The sequence below is a fragment of the Rattus rattus genome, chromosome 15 (assembly GCF_011064425.1).
Source record: "Rattus rattus isolate New Zealand chromosome 15, Rrattus_CSIRO_v1, whole genome shotgun sequence".
In the NCBI taxonomy this organism is placed as follows: Eukaryota; Metazoa; Chordata; class Mammalia; order Rodentia; family Muridae; genus Rattus; species Rattus rattus.
In genome coordinates, this window is record NC_046168.1 from 55,163,551 (window position 1) to 55,182,966 (window position 19,416).

The 19,416-nt window shown below is 43.4% G+C and overlaps 1 protein-coding gene across 1 annotated transcript in view; it reads right to left on the bottom strand.

The window, feature by feature from the left end:
- Nucleotides 1-893: 893 nt before the first annotated feature.
- Skor2 (SKI family transcriptional corepressor 2) overlaps nucleotides 894-19,416 on the bottom strand; it is a 32,968-nt gene continuing 14,445 nt past the window's right edge. Inside the window, exons 4-7 of the mRNA XM_032885863.1 lie at nucleotides 16,875-16,940; nucleotides 16,392-16,490; nucleotides 8,018-8,085; nucleotides 894-966 (exon numbers count right to left, since the gene is read on the bottom strand). Of these exons, the coding sequence (XP_032741754.1) occupies nucleotides 904-966; nucleotides 8,018-8,085; nucleotides 16,392-16,490; nucleotides 16,875-16,940 (296 nt within the window). The 3' untranslated portion in view covers nucleotides 894-903. The remainder of the gene's footprint in view (nucleotides 967-8,017; nucleotides 8,086-16,391; nucleotides 16,491-16,874; nucleotides 16,941-19,416) is intronic.

The window sequence follows — 19,416 nt, forward strand, 5'->3', positions numbered from 1 at the left end:
TATAGGAAGACAGCCCAGCATTGACTTCAGGCCTCCACATTCTGCATGGACAGGTGGTCATGCATAGTTACGTACATGTGCACACATACATCCACACGTGCGCACTCACGCACGAACTTCCACATGCACGCACATGCATGTACATGCACACATACCCTGGACTTGCCCTGACTCAGAATTCTGATCCCTTAGGTCATCCTATTTTCACAGAAACAATCGTGCTTTAGGTTTTTTTTTTTTTTTTTGCAGGCTTACAATTCTAATTAACAAGTGTGTCTTCCTCAAAAGTCTTCAAAGGCTGTTTCTGAAATTCTTGGGCATGCTTTGACTGTAATCAGAGAATTCTCACTGCCTGCTTTCCCTTACGTTTAGATTTTTGTCTTTTTAAATTGTTGCCAGGAATGTGACCTTGAAGCTGGTTTCATTTGAGAGAATTGTTTTGGTGTAGGGAGAGGCCGACTCACTATTCCCTGGACAGAAAGTCTCCCTAGTCTATTTTACTCCTCAGTTTGTGTCACCATGGCTAGTGACTCACGGAGAGTCAGACTCGGGGAGACTTTGGCGACATTGGTGAGAGATGACACACTGCCATTGTTTCAGGGGGGCAGATAGACTCCCACTGAGAAAGACACATCAGAACAGAATGACTATTGTTTCTGAAGACCGGAATAGAGACGTTTTCACATTTAGGAGTTTGTCAGGTCATTTCTGGGAAGTCCTTAGCCGTTCATTTCGGAAGTCAGAGCCTGGGATGACAAACACATTTGCTACATTGACTTAAACACTCCATACAACTTCCTCAACCCCTAGGGCGGGCTATTACCAACACCTCAATAAACGAACACCCCAGCACTGGCAGGAAGGATTATTGAGAAAACCTGCCTCTGCTGGCAATCTCACCTTTTAGCTTTTGCTGAGATGGGCGCCAAGCTTCTCTTTCCTGATCAAGCTCGCTGCATAGGGGATCTGTAAGACAGAAACAAGCAAGGCCTTCAAGCTGGAGACAGAAGCTGAGGGGAGACCCTTCACCCCCCCTTAACAATGCCAGTGGATCTTTCCTGCAGAGAGGAGAGCTCCTTCTGCTCAGCAGTGTGAGGATGCTGGGGTGCAGCATCGGAAAAGCTACTCACAGGCAACGACGAACCGGATTGCTGCTACAGATCTCTGAGGTTCATACGAGGCATTTTCTTTTTAAAGGGTATTAATGGTTGGTATTATTAGCATTTGACAAGTGAGTTACAGTGTTGAAATAGGTCCAACGTCACAAAAGATGAATGTGATTACAAACTAGTTCAAGGCGATCGGTTTAATTAGAGTGTTTTCTTTATAAAAACATGCTACCGTTGTGAATCGCGAAGAAGGCTAAACATAAATTATTACTGCGGGTGAATTCTCAATTACTGATAAGAAGAGCTAGAAATAACCGCACTGAATGGGAGACGTGGTTCATTCTATCTGGAGGGACTTGGGGGTGAGCCTCAAGAGTGGGTTGTGAATGGAAGCCTATCACATTTGATATGCGACTTGTCATTAGAAAATCCAAATGGCCGAGAGCGGACACATACATTATTTACACCTGCTTTTATACTGACCCCGGTCAGGCAACTCTGCCATTGTGCTACCTGCCCTCATCATTATGAGGTTAAATTTAGGACTCTAAATTTGCATCTCTGTTACATTTGAGGAAACAAATGCCCAGCCCCCTCTTTTGATATTTTATTTATTTTTATTTTGTGTGCATGATTGTTTTGCCTGCACGTGTGTGTGTGTGTGTGTGTGTGTGTGTGTGTGCACGCGCGAGCGCGTGTGTGTGCACATAGACTTCATGCAGTGCTGTGGAAGGCAGATGGAGGTGTCAGATTCCCTGGTAATAGTTATAGACCGTTGTGAGCTACCATGTAGGTGCTGGGAATTGAACCTGGGTCCTTTGGAAGAGCAGCCAGTGATCTTAACAGCTGAGTGAACTCTCCAACCTCAATACTCAGTCTTTCAGAATGTAACCCAAAAGATGGCTGTTACATACAAGTAGTAAGAGGAAAAATACAATCATTTTCCTTCACTTAGATAATACTTCCCTCCCTCTTCCTCTCTCTCCTTCCCTCCCTCATCTTTCTTCCTTCTTTTCTTTACAGCTCAGGCTGAATTGAACTTGTGATCCCTCAGCCTCCCAAGTACTAGAATTCTATGTGTGCACCACTGTGCTTGGCTGTGGAATATTTTAACATGTCATTAATGGATCTCGTCACTCCCAGCCTTTTACTGGGTGTTGGCTTTATTCTCTCCACTCATGGGTCCACACATGGACCTTTATCAATAGAAAGAGACCGTGAGATGACAATGCTGCCTGCGGTGACTAAGATAAGCAGGGCCATTTTGCTATAAAACTGGTCACTTGAGTCGGGCAGTGTCCTAATGGACAAAAAGAAGATAAAAATAAGCAACTTGACATTTTGAATCAGGAGCACATCTGATAACTCACAGGCAGCAGTGCTGAAATTAGCAAAACACACAACAGCATAAAGTGTTCAGTGTTCCTCTCATAATGTAGGATGTGGGCCGAGACCATCTAGGTGGCTATGACAAGGGCAGTTAGATAGAGGCACTAGTCACCTCTTCTCATGGGAGGTTATCTTATACCTGTCATTCAGAGACACCCTTGAATGGAGGTTTTCCATTCTGGTGTAGGCTGTAGATAACAAAGGGTCTGGGTGACCTCTCTTGTAAGTTACACAGTATGAGAGTCTTGAATGGAGTTTTATTATTTAGGATAGCAAGATCTGATATCAACCTCTGGGTAAGCTAAGTTAACAGTAAGACATACTCACTTCACTTTCTTGTTTATGAAGGGTATTTAAAATGAGAATCAGATACTGCAGGACTTTATAGGGGCAAGTTACGTGCTGGGCAGTGTAGGAGAGAAAGTCACAGCATCCTGGACTACTCACCGAAGTGAGTAAACCACATGCTAACCCAGAGAAAACTGCAGGAATGACGCTACTGTCAGCCAAGTCTCCCCTCTCCCCTTTCACGGCTCCTCCCCTCCACTCTCCTTCTTCCCCTCCCTTGCTCACATTCCTCTAGCTAGGAAAGACGGGGGCTATCTCCAGACGACAGCACCAGAATCTCAGAGCTCCGGGTTAGACTTTAGATGGCCATGGGGAGTTGTCCTCAAACAAATGCAGGTTCCATGTGAGCATCTTAGGAACAAGGATAAAATAAAGCCAGGCAAGGGGAGGACAAAGAGCGAGCACGTCTGGCCCTGAATCAGAAATGATAAATAAAGATTATCACACAGCCCGCTTGTTCCTTAAATCTATACTAGTTAACGGAGTCCAAGGCACACTTTCCCCAGAACATTTTTACATCTCTGAAATTGGGCGTGTGGTGATCGATGGTGCATTAGAATTACAGTCGGAAGCTTTTTTCCCTCTGTGAATTATTAGGCAACAGTAACTTGTTCAATTGATGGTTTCTCAGACTCTATAGAACACAATACTGGATTTACAGACGTCGGCAAACACTCCTGACTCGGGAACTTCGTATTCTAGGGGAGCTGTTGAACTCCTTAGGCCCATGGAAGCCTACTGCAGGACGTACGAAAGCTCCCTTTTCATTTTGACCAGTGTGGAAATCACAAGGTCTAGATAGAGAACTTAGGTCTTCTCCGATGACCCTAAGAGGTCAAAAGCATTGGTGTCGCACCATAAAAGATATCTTTCTAGTTTGTGCCAAAGGACAGTTGGTTCGAGTTCAGACACTCAGGAGAGTCAATATCTGGAAGCTGGAAACATGAGCAGAATGCCCCACAATGGGGGGACAATGGAGTCATTGTTAAGACACAGGGCACTTGAACACCAGTGGGAAAAGGTCAGAGTCTGTCTATATGGAAGAGTCTGACAGAAGCTTCTATGGAAGTTTAAATTTTCATCGAGGCTTGCAAGGACCTCCCTAACACATATACTTAGCCACAAAAGCAAAGCCACTCAATGTCTCTGAGAATCATTTTGTAAAAATACAAGACGGGAACAGTTCTGTCTTTTATGGAAATTTGGTCCAGTTCTCCTCCCAAGGAACACTAGACAACATCCAAGGAAGGATGGCTGTCACACAGAGGCTGTGTTCTCACTTAGGCGCTGGCTCAGAAGTGCTTGCAGTTCCTCAGGAAAGAGCTGCCATGTTCCCATCACAGGGAAGCGGTAAGCTGATGTTACAAGTTTATTATGAATGAAACGTCAATACTAAATTTATCGCGTGAATGTAATTTTAATTGAAGGCTTTTGGTGGGGTACGTCCGTTTCCCCAGCTGCGTGTGACTGCAGCTTTCTATGACAACAGCAGAGGGCACTTCAAGACTGGCGCATTTGTGGCTTCTCTTCTAAGCCTTGCTGTCAGACAGGTTCAGGGGCTAAGTCTGGGTCTAGCCCTGGATGGATGGGGTGCTCTGTACTGGCAACTGACAGCATTCTTGAAGATCTTGGGGTTTGAAGAGTGTACCTCAGGCAAACCTACAATAATTGCTTTTACAGATGTACTTTCTTAAAGAATGATTGCCAAATTAACAATGAAAAAGAAATCAAGTTTCTGCTATAAATCATTACATTTTTCCAGGACTTAAGTCTATTTCAGTTAAAAGGTTACATACTGAGTAGAACACCTTCACTTTCTTTCCAACCCTAATAGACAATATATTTTACATTTTAAAACTGAACACACTCTCCTGGAGATCCTGTCTCTTATTGTGCTAAACCCTTAATGTTTTCACAAACTTGCTAAATTTTAAGGGTTTTGCATTTGGCTCATAAGTAGAGAAATGCCTGCTCTTTTGTAGAAATAAATCTAGCTTCATGAAGAAACACTTTAAGCATTTGAAAACTCAGAACAGGGATGGCAGAGTTTATTTTTTTTTTCCACACAAGTAGTAGAAAATTCAAATTTTCAGTATTATTTTAAGAGTTAGCTTGTGGCCATTTATAAGTGTTAAGTAAGCTAATTCTGCATGTGCTTTAACGCTAACATCCCGATATATACACACTCGTTTATAAATGCACAAGGAGACTCCATCATTTGACTGTATATCCATTACAAGTTTGTATTCAACAAACTGGAATAAGAAGGCACAGGAATTACAGTCAGCAGAGGATCTAAAAATGTAGGAACCAAAGAAATTCATAATTTTCTTTTTATGGCAATGACACCCGAGATGCTTTCCATGGAAGTGTTTTGAATAGGAACGCCGTGTAACAATGCAGAAGAAATGTGCTGTGCGTGTACAGGAACCATTACCCAAATATGATGGTTTTAATTTATTTTTAATTCTCCAGGATTGCAAGTTAGGCTAGGTTTTTACTTCATCTGAGAAAAGAGTGTATTCTGTGACTCTGCAGCACATAGACTTTGAGTATGAAATGGCCACAGAGGTTTACTTCGTTACCAGGAGGCAAAGTTTGCAACCACATTTATGTAAAGAGAGACTAAAAGCCGGGAGAGCAAATGAGAGAGTGACACTTTGTCACTCCTTGATAATCTTCCTGGATTCTCTGAAGACATCCCCTCGGCTGCTTTACAGATACAGAGAGCTGAATAAGGAACCCGATTGTGCAAACAACATCAAGCCTGTTGTTTCTAAAGTTAGGTAGAAGAATTCCATAATGGGTCCTTCCTGCCCCAAATCAACTCTGACACCGGGCCTATTTGGTTCCAGCAGACATTATTTTGGGAAGGGCCATACCATTCTCTTGGTCACTCATACTGGTGACACACCTCATGGTTTCCAGGTGCATATTCTTATGTGACTTTGGATTATAATATTATCCCCACCAGGTTTGGCCTTACAGAAGCTCCTTTTGGAGAGAATGACACTCAGGGGATGGACCTTGAGTCCAAGTTGGTAGACCTTACGGCGTGTCTGCTAGTTGCAGGGAAATAATAGCACGGGAACTCTCTGGAATTCACTAGTGCGCCTTCCTTTACTGGAGTGAGAGAACACCTGGGACATCAAGACCGACCAGGGAAAAACTGAGAACGAATGGAAAGGAATGGGTGTATTGTGTGGGGTTTGGGAGGGTGATTGGTGCAACAATGTTTCAGGTGTTGAAGGCTATACATGGGGCTGGGTTCTGGAGACAGCCTGGTTTTCTTATTGTAGGGGACCCAAAAAAGAGGAAGAAGGAAAAATAAGCCATGTTTGTTTTATTAATTTTTATGTTGTTTGCCTGTGTCTTAACTTTCCAAAACTGTTTCATTCACCCCAGGAACACTTTACTGCCTAGTGGGGCAAGACGTAATAACATTTGCTGTGTTTAGTAATACCAACTTGTATCCTGCATGTATCTAGAAAGACACTAGACATTTTTTTCTTCTAGCAACACTGCATGATATTATATGAATACACCAGTCTTTCCCCTGTTACTAAAGAAACTGTCAAAGGAAATTAAGACGTTAAAATTAAGCAACTAGCTTTAAAGGCCACCCTGAAATGTACACCCAACTCCTTTCCTATAGCTCATTTTGCTCTATTTATGGTCATCCGGAAATCCCAATTCTTGTTTGTTTCTTGGACTGCAATTTCCGTTTTAAAAACCAGGAAAAAAAAAAAGACACCTTATGTTAATTAAGTCAGGTCTTAACATTCTGTCCCCCTTGCCTCCAACCCCATATTTATATTCTTCCTTGAGGGGGAAAACAATAAGCCTATTCACTGTAAGGAATTTTAGCTCTTACCATCAGAAATCAAAGGCTGAGAAGAGTCAATAACTTTGTTTTCACTCTCTGTGTACAATGTCTTATCGATTAATTAAGACTATCCTCAGGTGCCCAGTGAATTTAAGTATAAACAAAAACAACACACACACACACACACACACACACACACACGCACGCACCAGCACCAACAATAATGATACCACTACCACCACCACCAACCAAAACCCACAAGAACAACACTCTGAGCAAAATCTGGTATAAAGGCTTTCCAATCTTGGAGTTATTAATGAACATCTGAGACCAGAGAAGCCACAGTGGGAATGTCACAATTCTTATAAATTCCACTTTTAGCTGAGACCCCTAAGCAGAAGATGTAATGAATCTTCGATTGCTTTAACCACTCTCAGGAATCTCTGTGAACACGGGCATGCCTCCTCCTTCCATACAAAGAAAGAACTAGCAACCATCTTTCTCAAACAATCCTGACAGAACGACATATTTGATCTTAAGACACTTCAGACATGCTCAGTGGTCTGAGGGTAGAAACAGATCAACTAAAAACATCAAATGACCAAAATTACGACAACCGTGCTTCCAAAAATCGGCACAAATCTTTATCCAGATGCTTTTAAAACAATCTCAAAAATACCGAGTATAAATTATGTTTCCTATTGTTTGCTCTTTGGAAAATGAAGACGCTTGGGGGGCTGATTTAAAACCCTAGGGCTTATACCAAATGTGTCTGCCTGGGGTAGGTTCAGAAAACAAAACCTCAAAACAAGAGCCTTCTGTCTCTCTGTGTCCTCCTGACTACTGCTTCCGTTTAAAGAGATCACTTTTGAGACTAGGATAGAGAAGAATGCTTCCTGTGGAAATGATTTGTTTCTTTTCATCAACCCTAGAGTGCCCGTAATTGGTTAATTGTGTGTATACTCCGCTCTATTGACTAGGGAGGGCCCGGCTGGTGAGGGGTGCAGAGAGCAGGAGCTAGTATCCCTTCTGTGAATTCCCATCACATCCCCACATGGTGCCTGCGAATTTGTGCAGGGAAAGAATGCTGGGTACCTCTAGTTTGCCCACAGAGGCGATGCACACATCTGTGTATTCACACATGGGAGGTAGTTACAGCTAGAAGAAACACACTGACACATCTGTTTACTCTGAGCCTACGTAAATCCCTTGGCAATTAGCATCTCAACCAGCTGAGAAGTAAGTGGACCAAAGGATTGTCGAGCAAAACAGTGCAGCATGCATTGAGGGCTTTGAACGCAAATCAGGGATGTCGCAGACATTTATAAACAGAAAGGCATCTTACGATTTGTAACTGCTGCACCATTTCTTCTCGGTAAGCCAGTTCCCTTTTCATCTGGTCCTGGAAGTTATCTGGGGAAGAGAGAAACACAAGGGAACTCATGAAGATGTAAGATCCAGGTTCAGTGCACATTTGGCGCTCCAAATCCTACACTCCTGGTTTGAGGATTGGACCAACCTTGGAACATCAACAACATGACCCTGAACTCGTAGTAAACAAAATGGAGTATCTTCCGCCCACACAGCGTCGTCTCGGTGTGTCAGAGATAGAGACCCCAAGAGCAGAGCTTCTGAAATTCTTTCTACTCAGGAAGCCGTTTCATCTGAGAAACATTTGTGTGACCCAGGTACGTAGGTGTGAGAAATAGGTCTACGGGAGTTTGTTTTATTCTCTAGCATCCTCAGGTGGCTATGCCTCATCTAGCTTGATGTTATGAGTGAAATGTTGGCAGACTCTTTGATACGCCAGGATATCTTTAGCATTTGTCGGAGTTGATCGATATTCTGATCTTGTAATTATCAATACCGAGAATGTGGTTTTGCATAGATGGGTACCACAAAATGGCAGAAGCAGGCTCAGAGCCATTTCAGAAACTGTTGGGAATTTTATCCTTAATCCAAAACCAAAATTCTTTTATTGATTCTTTTAGGAAAACTCAAGTCAGCAGCTCAAACAGCGATTAAACGAACAAACAAAACAAGCAGTTCTAATACAATATAGTTAAAAGACAAATTAAATTGATGTTTTTTTCCTTTGAGACAGGGTTTCTGTGAGTAATAGCCCAGGGTGTCATGGACTTGCTTTGTAGACCAGGCAGGCCTCGAACTCACAGGGATCCTCCTGACTCTGCCTTCCTAGTGATGAAGTTAAAGGCATGTGCCACCACACCCAGCAAAATTGATCCTGATATGCTGAAGAACAATGACAGGGAAATATAAAAAAATACATGTTTGGGGTTCTTGAGAGATGTCACAAGGACTAGCTGTTCTAGAGGCCCCTGGGGACCCTCATGGCAGCTCACAACTGTCTGTAATTCCAGGGTCCTATATCGTCCTACCCTCTCCATTGGCACTTGACATGTAGTGCACAGACAGATATACAGGCAGAACACCCATATACATAAACATAAAATAAAATAATTAAAAATGATCTTCTGTAACTAAATCATTGCATTTAGAGAGCACAGAACTTAGTTTAGTGATTACGAAATCGAAAACACACAGTTCTTAAGCCTGTTCCTGTAGCGTTTATTGGCTCTGCCTGGCTTGTTCAACAAGCCGGTGGTGGTCAGTGGGGAAATAGCAAAGCACAAGGAGGCAAGCCCTGCCCACATGCCTTGATTCACCATGCGTCTGATTTTCAGCCAACTTTTGGTCATTTAATGTTCAGAAACCTTTTACTGTTGTCCCAGTTTGCCTGATTCCTATGTTCTCTTATGTGACCCCACGTGGGGGTTGTGCCCTGTGGTGTATTAAATTGTAGTCTAAAGTATGTAGGAAGACTTACATGGGTTAAATGAAATCACTAGGCAATGCTATACGAGACTGGCATATTCATGAAAGTTTGTTATGTGCAGAGGGTCCTGGAGTTAATCCCCAGGGATACTGAAGGGTGACTACATTTGAAAAATATGGCTGACAGCACCCTAGAGTCTCCTACCCCTTTAGGCCTCTTCTCCCCTCCCCTCCTCTCCTCTCTTCTCTTTTTCTCTCTCCTCTCCCCTCCTCTCCTCTCCTCTCCTCTCCCCTCCTCTCCTCTCCTCTCCTCTCCTCTCCTCCTTCACCTCTAAATGTGGGGAGGAAGACAGTAGAGGGCCCAGGGTGGGTCAATGAGGGGGTGTGGGGGTGCTGAGCAGGGAAGTAAACAGTATCCTAGGGAGGAAGGAGGAAGGGGCATCTCAGGTGACCTGGCAGCTGTGGCAGAGGGCAAGGGGCAAATGCTGGGAACACTGCAAACCATCCACCCACTCTCCAGCTTTCAAACAGGCATTATGTTCCTTGTCTCTGGACCCTTGTTCCGGCTGTGGTCTACTCTTGCAGCCAGCACCTTCATCTTCCTAAATCCCAGTTCTAACACTCTTCCCTGTAAAAAGTCTTCCAGTTCCCTTGACTCTCCTGCCAGCATCAGCTATCTTTCTTTTGGACTCTTCCAGCCAGCTGCCCATATCCTTGCTAACACATCCATAGTATCTGTTACTAGCTGGAATCCACCTGTCTTCCAGCGAGCTATATACTGAGTTCCCAGGTCAGGAAGGAGATTGAGAAAAACACATCAGTATCATCAAAGGGCCAGGGCTGTGTTGCCATTGATAAGAGCCCTGCCCTGGGTTCCTGAGCCTTCACAGCAAGGAACCAGTGTGGATGATGCCCCAGAGAAAGATTCTTGCTCTAGCATTTTATGATTTGATGACAGAGCAAACTGATTTGGTCAGGGACAAACACCCTTTCTGCTTTCCCATGCCAGGAACAAAGTGCCTTATTCTGCTATGCTCTGATACTGATTAGAAGTTAGGTACTGGGTTGAGGATTTAGCTCAGTGGTAGAGCGCTTGCCTAGCAAGCACAAGGCCCTGGGTTCGGTCCCCAGCTCCCCCCCCCAAAAAAAAAGAAAAGAAAAAAAAAAAGAAGTTAGGTACTGTGTGACAAGTTGGCAGCCATCCCACAGTGGGAGGCTCTGGAGTGGGTCAGAGTCCACAGTGGGCACAGAGCAACAAGAGAAGCACCCACCACAAACTGCCCTGGTATTCACACCTTCTCCCATGGCCTGCCCCCAGAATTTCCATATAGCTACCATATTCCCGGACAAGAGTCCTTCCTTCCTTCCTTCCTTCCTTCCTCCCTCCCTTCCTTCCTTCCTTCCTTCCTTCCTTCTTCCCCTATGAGAAGAGAACTTTCCTCACAGCAGATTCCTCTGTTCATCCAGTGATCTACCCAGAGTGGCAACTGAGGGGTGGCGGGAGGGTGAGGATAAAGGGCAGCCAGGAGCTGGTGACCTAGCTGGCCTATTTGCCTGGAATAATCCCTAGGGATTCTAGGGATTCTAGGGAAGAAGGTTCTAGGGGGAAGGGTGGAACAGCAAAGGGCAATTTAAAGAGGCAACTAGACATTCCCTAACTGATGCTCAATGCCCTGCTGAAATGCAGTGAATACAGTTCCTTAAGAGGCCGAACATCAAGGGTTGGAGAAATGGTGTTTTTCTTAAAATGGAGTGGGAAAGGGCGTCAATGGCAAAAGGCCAAGAGCAAAGCATTTATGAATCTTTTGTTTTATTTTGTTTGAAACCAAGTTTAGCAGTTTAGGCTAGCCTCAAACTCATTATGTAGCTGAGGTTGACCCTGATCTCCTAATCCTCCTGCTTCTATGTTCCCAGTGCTGGAATTACAAGCTTGCAGTAATACACCCAAGACTAATGGATTTGATGGGAGAAACAGAAATTTTCAGTATGAAAACAATTATACAGTCATCTTCCCACAAAACAGCACAGCTAACATTTAAAAGTAAATTTAAGGACTACTGGTTACACGTCAAACAACTGATACTTTACTATTTAAGGAGATTCTGCCTGGGGGAACTCTATCTCAGGGTAGAATGCTTATTTAACATGCTTAAGGTCCTACAAACCAGTAACAAAGTAACACATCAATTGTGGGGGAGAGTATACAATGAGGCTCATCAGATATTTGAAGGCTGATAAACAAAATGTCAAAGTGCCAGTCGGGAAAGAAAGAAAATAGAAACGCATGTGTTGCCAAGGACAGGAGTGCACACTGGTGCGTCCTTTCTAGAAAAGGGCTTGAAGTTCTTGAAGTTAGATATTAAGAGATTTTCAAGTTCACACCCTTCCACAGAGCAGTTCATTTAGGAACAACAAAAAGAGACAATAGTAGTCCTATGCAAAGACTTAGCTGCAATGGCACCCTTGTCTGGAACTCTGGACAGGACTTGGTGTCCACTGTGTTTATTTTCCACTCTTTGTAAAAAAAAATGAACTTTTTAAAAATGTCATATGTGTGTAATGTTCTTATATCTTCTCTAACTCCTTCCACACAGCCCCATTTCCTCTCCAGTCCTTTAATATGTTCTTAAATATTTTCCTTAATATGTATGTATTTTTCTTTATGAATATTTAATATGTATACACACTCTCTTTAATATATATTTAATACACACATAAATGATGGATACAGGAAAACAATCTGCTGAGTCTATTTTGTGTTTCTCATATGTATTTGTTTTTAGAGCTGACCATTTGGTATTAGCTAATTAGTGGGCTCATCTTTAAAAGATGTACTATATTTTTAGTAGAAAGACTAAAATATTAAAATGTTAATTGTCTTTTTTTGGGGGGGGTGGCTGTGTCACAAGATTATGAGTGACTTCCTCTCTCTACCCTTTGCATTTCTGTCTGAATTTTTCTGTGATAAATATGCGTACGATTTTTGAGATGAAAAGACTGCCAATTCAAAAGTGAAAAAGTCTTTTTAAATTCCGCTATATCCAATCACTGATGAAGGTTTAACTGGAGATGAAAGCTCGCCAGGCTCATTCCTCTAACGAGAGGCTGCTGAGAAAGGTGCTGCAGAGAAGGATGCCAGCCAGCAAGGCAGTAGGGCTCATCATTGCAGCAGAGAATACTCTGAAAGCGCTCTTTTCCAAATAGCAACTGTGTAGGGCATGCGTTCCTGGGACCACGAGTAAGAACACCCACCTGGCACGCCTGGCTCATGGAGGCCCTACTCACAGAGCAGTAGTCATGTGTTTCACCATTACCTTCCTATCACTGACTGTGAGCAACTCTGGGGGCCTTAGAATCGTCAGTGTTTGGGAATTTCCTCCCACTCTCAGCTCCAGAGGAGGACACAAAAATATTCTAGGAATGGAGAGAGAGCCACCAAGTATAAAATGAATCCTAATAGTCACAGATAGGTGACCCAGACACCTAGGTGACACTGAGTTTGCTTTCAATAAGAAGCACTCACGGGGCTGTGGGGCTCTGTGGGCAAAGGTTGCCCCGTGACCTGAATTCAGCCCCAAGAAACCATGTAAAAATGCTAGGCATGGCTTCACAGATATGTAACCCTGTGATAGGGAGGCAGAGGCAGGAGTGTCTCTGGCACTAGGTCTCCAGCCAGCCTAGTCTAATTGGCAAGGGCCAAGAAGAAAGACCCCGCCTCAAAGGAAAGAGGTTTCCTGAGGAATGAGCCCAGACTGTCTTCTGGCTTCCATGGTGTGTATCTATGTGCACGTGCTCTTGTAAACACATCTGTCCACCTCTGACAAATATACACATAAAAAAAAACCTAAAAATAAGTAACAAGAAAATAAAATACATCCAAAGAGAGATACTTTATAAGAATCTAGATTGGGGGCACTTTCGCGGGGTTGGGGATTAGCTCAGGGGTAGAGCGCTTGCCTAGGAAGCGCAAGGCCCTGGGTTTGGTGTTCCGCCCCAGGGATGCAGGCTCCTCCGCCCCCCCGGCCCCCCCCCCCCGGTCCTCCTTCACTTCTTTCTTCTTCCTCTTTATTCACCTTTTTCCTCTCTGTCCTCCCGTTTTTTATCCCTGTGTTCTTTTCCTCCCCCTCCTCTCCCCCCTTTCTCCTTCACCCTCATATCACACCTGCTCACTGTTTGTGCCCAGAACTCGTTTTTTGTGACTCCGCTCAGCCCTCAGAACCACAAAGACCCCACGGCCCAGTGTTTTAGCGATCCTCCCTTTGAGCAGCTCAGAGCTGAGTCTTCCCTCATCACCCTTCTTCCTAGTTACCACCTCGGACTACAGGTGACAGCTATTGAATACCTAACTTAAATGCACAGCGTTTTGCATGGATAGTGTCATTTGGTGCCTTCATCCCGAGAGACAGGAATCATCTGGCCCAGTTGGCAGTTTGGAGGTCAGGCAACTGGGGAGGAGAAGCTTGCTCAGGTCTGGCAGATTTTAGACCTTGGATTCCTAACGGCCACACCCGATAGCATCTCAGCTGCGTGTCAGCGAGTGCCCTAAAGTCCCTAGATTTTGTCTGTGACCGCGAAGGTCTCCCTACCTTTGTAAAAAGCTTTTCAGACCTCTTGAAGTCTCCTGCACTTCCTCCAGGTGTGGCCTTCCAGAGCTCAGGTTTTTCCTTCCCATTAGGGAAGCCTGAGACTGCATGCTGGCCTAGCACAGTCCTACTTAGATTACAAGAACAGAAAGTGTATTCACTAGTTTCATCCTGTGAAACTGTCTCTCTCTTTTTTGGGGGGGGGAATGTCTAAACCAGACATTATTCAAAGTTGGATATAAGTACATCACTTCCTTAGCAGGTAGAACAGGTTGCAGATTTCCAAAATGTTGTTTATAGCAATCCTTTGTATGTGTAGCATCACAGGCTGGCTCAGATCAAAATGACTGCTAGGTTTTGGTTTTGTTTGTTACAGTGATTTTTGTTGTTGTTGTTTGTTTGTTTGTTTTCTGTGTGGTGGTGGGGACTGAACTCAGGGCTGAGTTATGCCCTAGCCCAGTCTAATATCATTTTAATGTATATGATTTATGTTAGAGTAAGGACAATGTATAAGCATACACATTACTGTGCATTACTTAATCCCTTAAATGACTATTAACTAGCTGTTACTAATAGAACAAATGATGACCACACTGGCCCCACAGGGAATTGAGAGGACACTGGGACTTAAATGAACTAGAACCCCCACTCTGCTAGATCTAAAAGCAGCGATCCTCAAGTCCACAATCAGAACAGTTTAGATATGTGGAAACAAATCGTTTGTTCCTCTCTCTGCTCTGAGACCATAGCTTACATTCTTCCTGAAGCTGGAGCTTCATGCAGCCCAGGCTTTGTGACATCCACATTCCATAAGACAAGCCAGCATTCTAAAGTAGTGTCTCAGAGAAAAATTTAAATTTGCATAATTTAAAAAATACTGGGGTTGGAGAGATGGCTCAGCGGTTAAGCGTATGTTCTGCTCTTGCAGAGGACCTGAGTTTGTTTCCCAGCACCCATACTAGGTAGCTAATAACTGCCCATTAACTCCAGCTCAGGAGTGTCTGACATCTCTGGTTTCCTCTGGTACCTGCATTCAAGAGCACATCACACAAAGATAAATACACACACACACACACACATGCATATACACACACACATGCATACACACACTCACACATACACACTTCACACACACGCTCACACACGCATACACACATGCACACACATACACAACACTCAAACACACACTCACACAACTTAAAAGGAAATTAATCTTAAATAATTGTTTGCAGGCTATTTCCTTTCTCACTTTCATTTTTCTGAAGAGGAGAATACAACAAAATGAAACTCCTAGAAGCCTGACAGACACTCCCAAGATGCATTTGTTCCTGTGCCATCCCACCATGGCAGGGGAATTCTGCAATTTTACATGGACACCTACCATGAAGCCTTTCTGAAATTCTATGACCCTTGGATTACCTGATCAGTGATAACCTATGATCAGCGATAACCTATGATCAGCGATAACCTCATTTCCTGCTTCACACTGGAATGTCACATTAAAATAGATTGAGGGTATAAAACTATTGAAATTGAATTGATTTAATCATGGTTGTGTTCCTTTACTCTGAGTTTCACTTTCTTTGATTCTGTTTATACAAGGTCAAGTGTAGCCTAACAACATCAAGTGGAAAATTCTAGAAACAAGCAATTCATAAATTTTAATTAATAGTTGTTATAATATAGATGGTTATAATTGTTCCATTTTTGTCCTTGGTCCTTATTACTAATCTCTCAGATTAAACTTTATTGTACGAATGTGAGTAGAGAGGAAAAAGTTCAGGGAGGGCTCGAAACTATCTGCACGTTTCGTGCATCCACTGGGTGCTGCCTGCTTTCTCTCCTCAAGGTAAGGGGGAGCTACGGTAACCAAATGGATTCGTGGACAGCAGCCTCTTTAAATCTCCATGTTTACACATGTCTCCCACCTTGGCGGCTAACGAGAGCTATATAAGAATAGAGGGTCCGTGTCCCTTTGATTGTCTTACTTCAGAAACTAATAAGTACCAAGGAATTATTGTATATTAAAATAATCTGGACATAGTTCAATATGTGAACACGTTTCATACTGAATTGTATGTTTACATACATATTTTAAAATGCACAGACACTGACACTCATCTATCAGAACGTAAATAGTAAATGCTCTTGTGAGAAATTCTATCTTGGAGTTAATTTGGAGCACAGATGAGGGATTCACATGTATGGTTATTTCAGCTGAGCGTGGGAAGGCTGTGTGGGCCTCGTACTTAGCCGCTTCCGGCTTAAACTCACTCTTGAACCTAACGATGGAGATTCCGACAGACGCCACATACAGAATGAATGAAAAGGGCTCCTTACTGAAAACTGGGAAGGACGCGTTTCCTTTTAACACTTGGAATTCTTGCTCCAGTCGCCTCCGTAGATCTATTTGCTCAAATAAAACCTTCTGAAGTTCCTCTAATGGGGGTGGGTGGGGGGAAGAAAGAAGAGGCATTTTACTAATCTTTACAAATAACCCCTTAGAGAATCGTTACGTCTGGCAGTTTGTTATAAGACAAAATATTTTACCAGTTTAAAAAGTGTTGCATAGACATAGGATAGATTTTGTGCAGAAATCCATGAATATAAATCAATGTAATATATTATTTTAAAGTATTATATTACAGTGTCATGTATTGATTGATATGTATGCATTAATCTCAATTACATCCACCCAGTGGTCCATATATTATTCATATGTTGCTTGTCAAGCTTAAAATATGGTGCAGAACAAAAATATCTTCTTATCTCCGTACTCCTTAAAAGCTAAGAGAAGTACCCAGCTTCCAAACTTGTCTTTACCTTTTCCCATGTTTTCTACATCCTTTTTGAGCGAATGAGGTGAGTTGGTTTCTTGTGTGTGTTCACCTTAAAGAAAGAAAAAAAAAACAAATAAAGGAAAAATATTAGTTTGCATGGACTGTGCTCCCCAAAGTTTTTTTTTCATTTTCTTTTTCATATCTAGAAAAGGAGGTTGTTATTTAACATAAGGTGATGTTAGGAACCCACGGGACTCGGTGCTGGTCTGGAGAATGGGTACCACTCCTTCAAATCACAGAAGCACCCTAGACCACGAGGTTAGAGCCTGTCTGGCCCTAGAACAGCAGCGTCACTCACGAGAGGAGGCCCGCTCTCCCTGGAAGGCCCTTCAGACTGGCAGAGAGAGGAGTTCCCTGAACTTTTGGTATCCCCAAATCTGTAAGAGTAAAAAAGGAAGGAGGTCTCATCTTAGGGGAACAGTCACACCTGGGGGACCTCCTGGCCGTTGATAGCCAGCTGAAAGAGAGGAACACCCCAGCGGAGAGGTGAAATGGGCTATCTGTTAGTTTGTAAATATCTACTCACTCGGCCATAGCTCTTCAACTTCTCATCTGAAATAAGTCACCGTAACTCATCCCTACCCATAAACATGACCGTGGGAGCAGAGGTTGGAGCCCCAGGAGCTAAACACAGGCGTGACAAGCACCAGGCCTCTGCCTCAGCCCTAGCACCCAAACCCAACTAAATAAGCCAGCATTAAGAATAAAGGCTAGACTGTTGCTCCTGCTTTGCTACGTGCTGACTGGAACAATGGCGAGTGAAACGATACATTTATCTCCCGTAAATTGTGCCTTCACCGAAAGGGAGAGCCCAAATACACCAAAGATTTAACCCATTCATTCAGCCAACTAGATGATTGTGCTTTCAAATCTCGAGGTGATGTCTGTGGCAGCCACGCGGGGTGATTAAGCTTCCGCTTTTGTCTAACGAGATGAGGCAGTGCAGGCAATGGTTCTCTGAGAAGGTTTTACGGATTCCCTCCCGCATTGGTTCCCAGAGGTGGCCCAGGGCTTGGCCACCTCTTCACCCACTAGGTCAGGCACTGCTGGAGGCAAGGGCCCTGCCTCTTCTCTGCATCCAGCAGCGCCTCACGGGGCTGGACACACGACAAGCCCCAAGTGGAGTGTCTTCTGTTGTTCCTGCAGGAATCCCTGGAGGACATAAATCCCAAGTCATGGCTCCAGCCAGAATGTATCACTTTAATTCTCTGCCTACTCTTGGTTCATCCCCCTCAGAAGGACATGGAGTGTAATAGTCCCCAGGCACTAGGAGACCTCCCTGCCAAGCTAAAACTTCTATAAATAAACAAACAGGATCTCTTCCCAACTCGTCAACCTACAGTATCAACAGACGTCTGTATTCCACACGCTGGCTCTCTGGAGTGTGTGAGAGGTGCACATGAATGTACATTCTTCCCTTTAAAGATGTATATGTAACATACATACATTCAAATATCTCTAAACACACGCATACTTGGGGGCGGAGCCTCCCCTATCCTTCACCCTTCATGTTCCTTACCGACAGACAGACATTCTCTAACAAGTCGAGCGTATTCACACGACTTCACTTCCACACTCTTGAACCTGACCTCTCTCTATAGTCTCAAGTGTTCTCTCAGACCTGGAAAATGTGGGATTCTTTTCCTTATAGTGAGGACAATGCCTGTGAAGTATCCCAATGGTGGACCTCTATAGGACCCTGAAGGGATTTGATCCTCTACTAGGAAAGTAACAGGTTGGTAACCAATCGTTAATATGTAAGCCGTGCGTGGTGATGTCTTGAAATGAGGATGTGTGGTAGGTGCAGGTCTGACTATGTAGCATCAGCTGTCAAGCATGGAAGTTCTCAACTGACGCGATGCTGAATCCCAACAGAGAAGGGCAAGCAGGGAGGTCCATGCCTTGGAGCTTCCTCACAGGCGTTGAAAGTTTTTCTCAATCTAACGTGGATGACTTAGAGGAGAAGTAAGAGCGCTTCCAAGTCATGTTCTTACCATGCTGTAGACCAGACTTTTTGATTGATTAATATATTTTTAGAACTGTCTCTTGTGTTACATTTCAATTGGATGAATAAATTTAAAAATTAAGATATATGAAACTACTGTTTGGACTGGAGAGATGGCTTAGTGGTTAAGAGCACTGACTGCTCTTCTAGAGGTCCTGAGTTCAATTCCCAGCAGCCACATGGTGGCTCAAGACCATCTGTAATGGGATCCAATGTCTTTAAAGAAAACCTATAGTTCCTTTCTCCTTTGTAACTACTAACATTATATGCATAGAGTACCCCCTAAAACGATAGCTAATTAATGGAATCATACTGACTGCAGGAAAATCTACTGGTGACGTTAACAATGGGCTGTTCTATTCATCAGCTTTCGAGGTTTTATTAACATCTTTTGTTAGTCTCTACTACAAATAGACATTTCACTGCGATTTCTGAGCAAAAATGGCCAACGTAGAGCTTAGATAATACAAATGTCCCTTTCACACTGAGGGTTTTTTTTTTAAGTGTCTAGGTGTCAGGT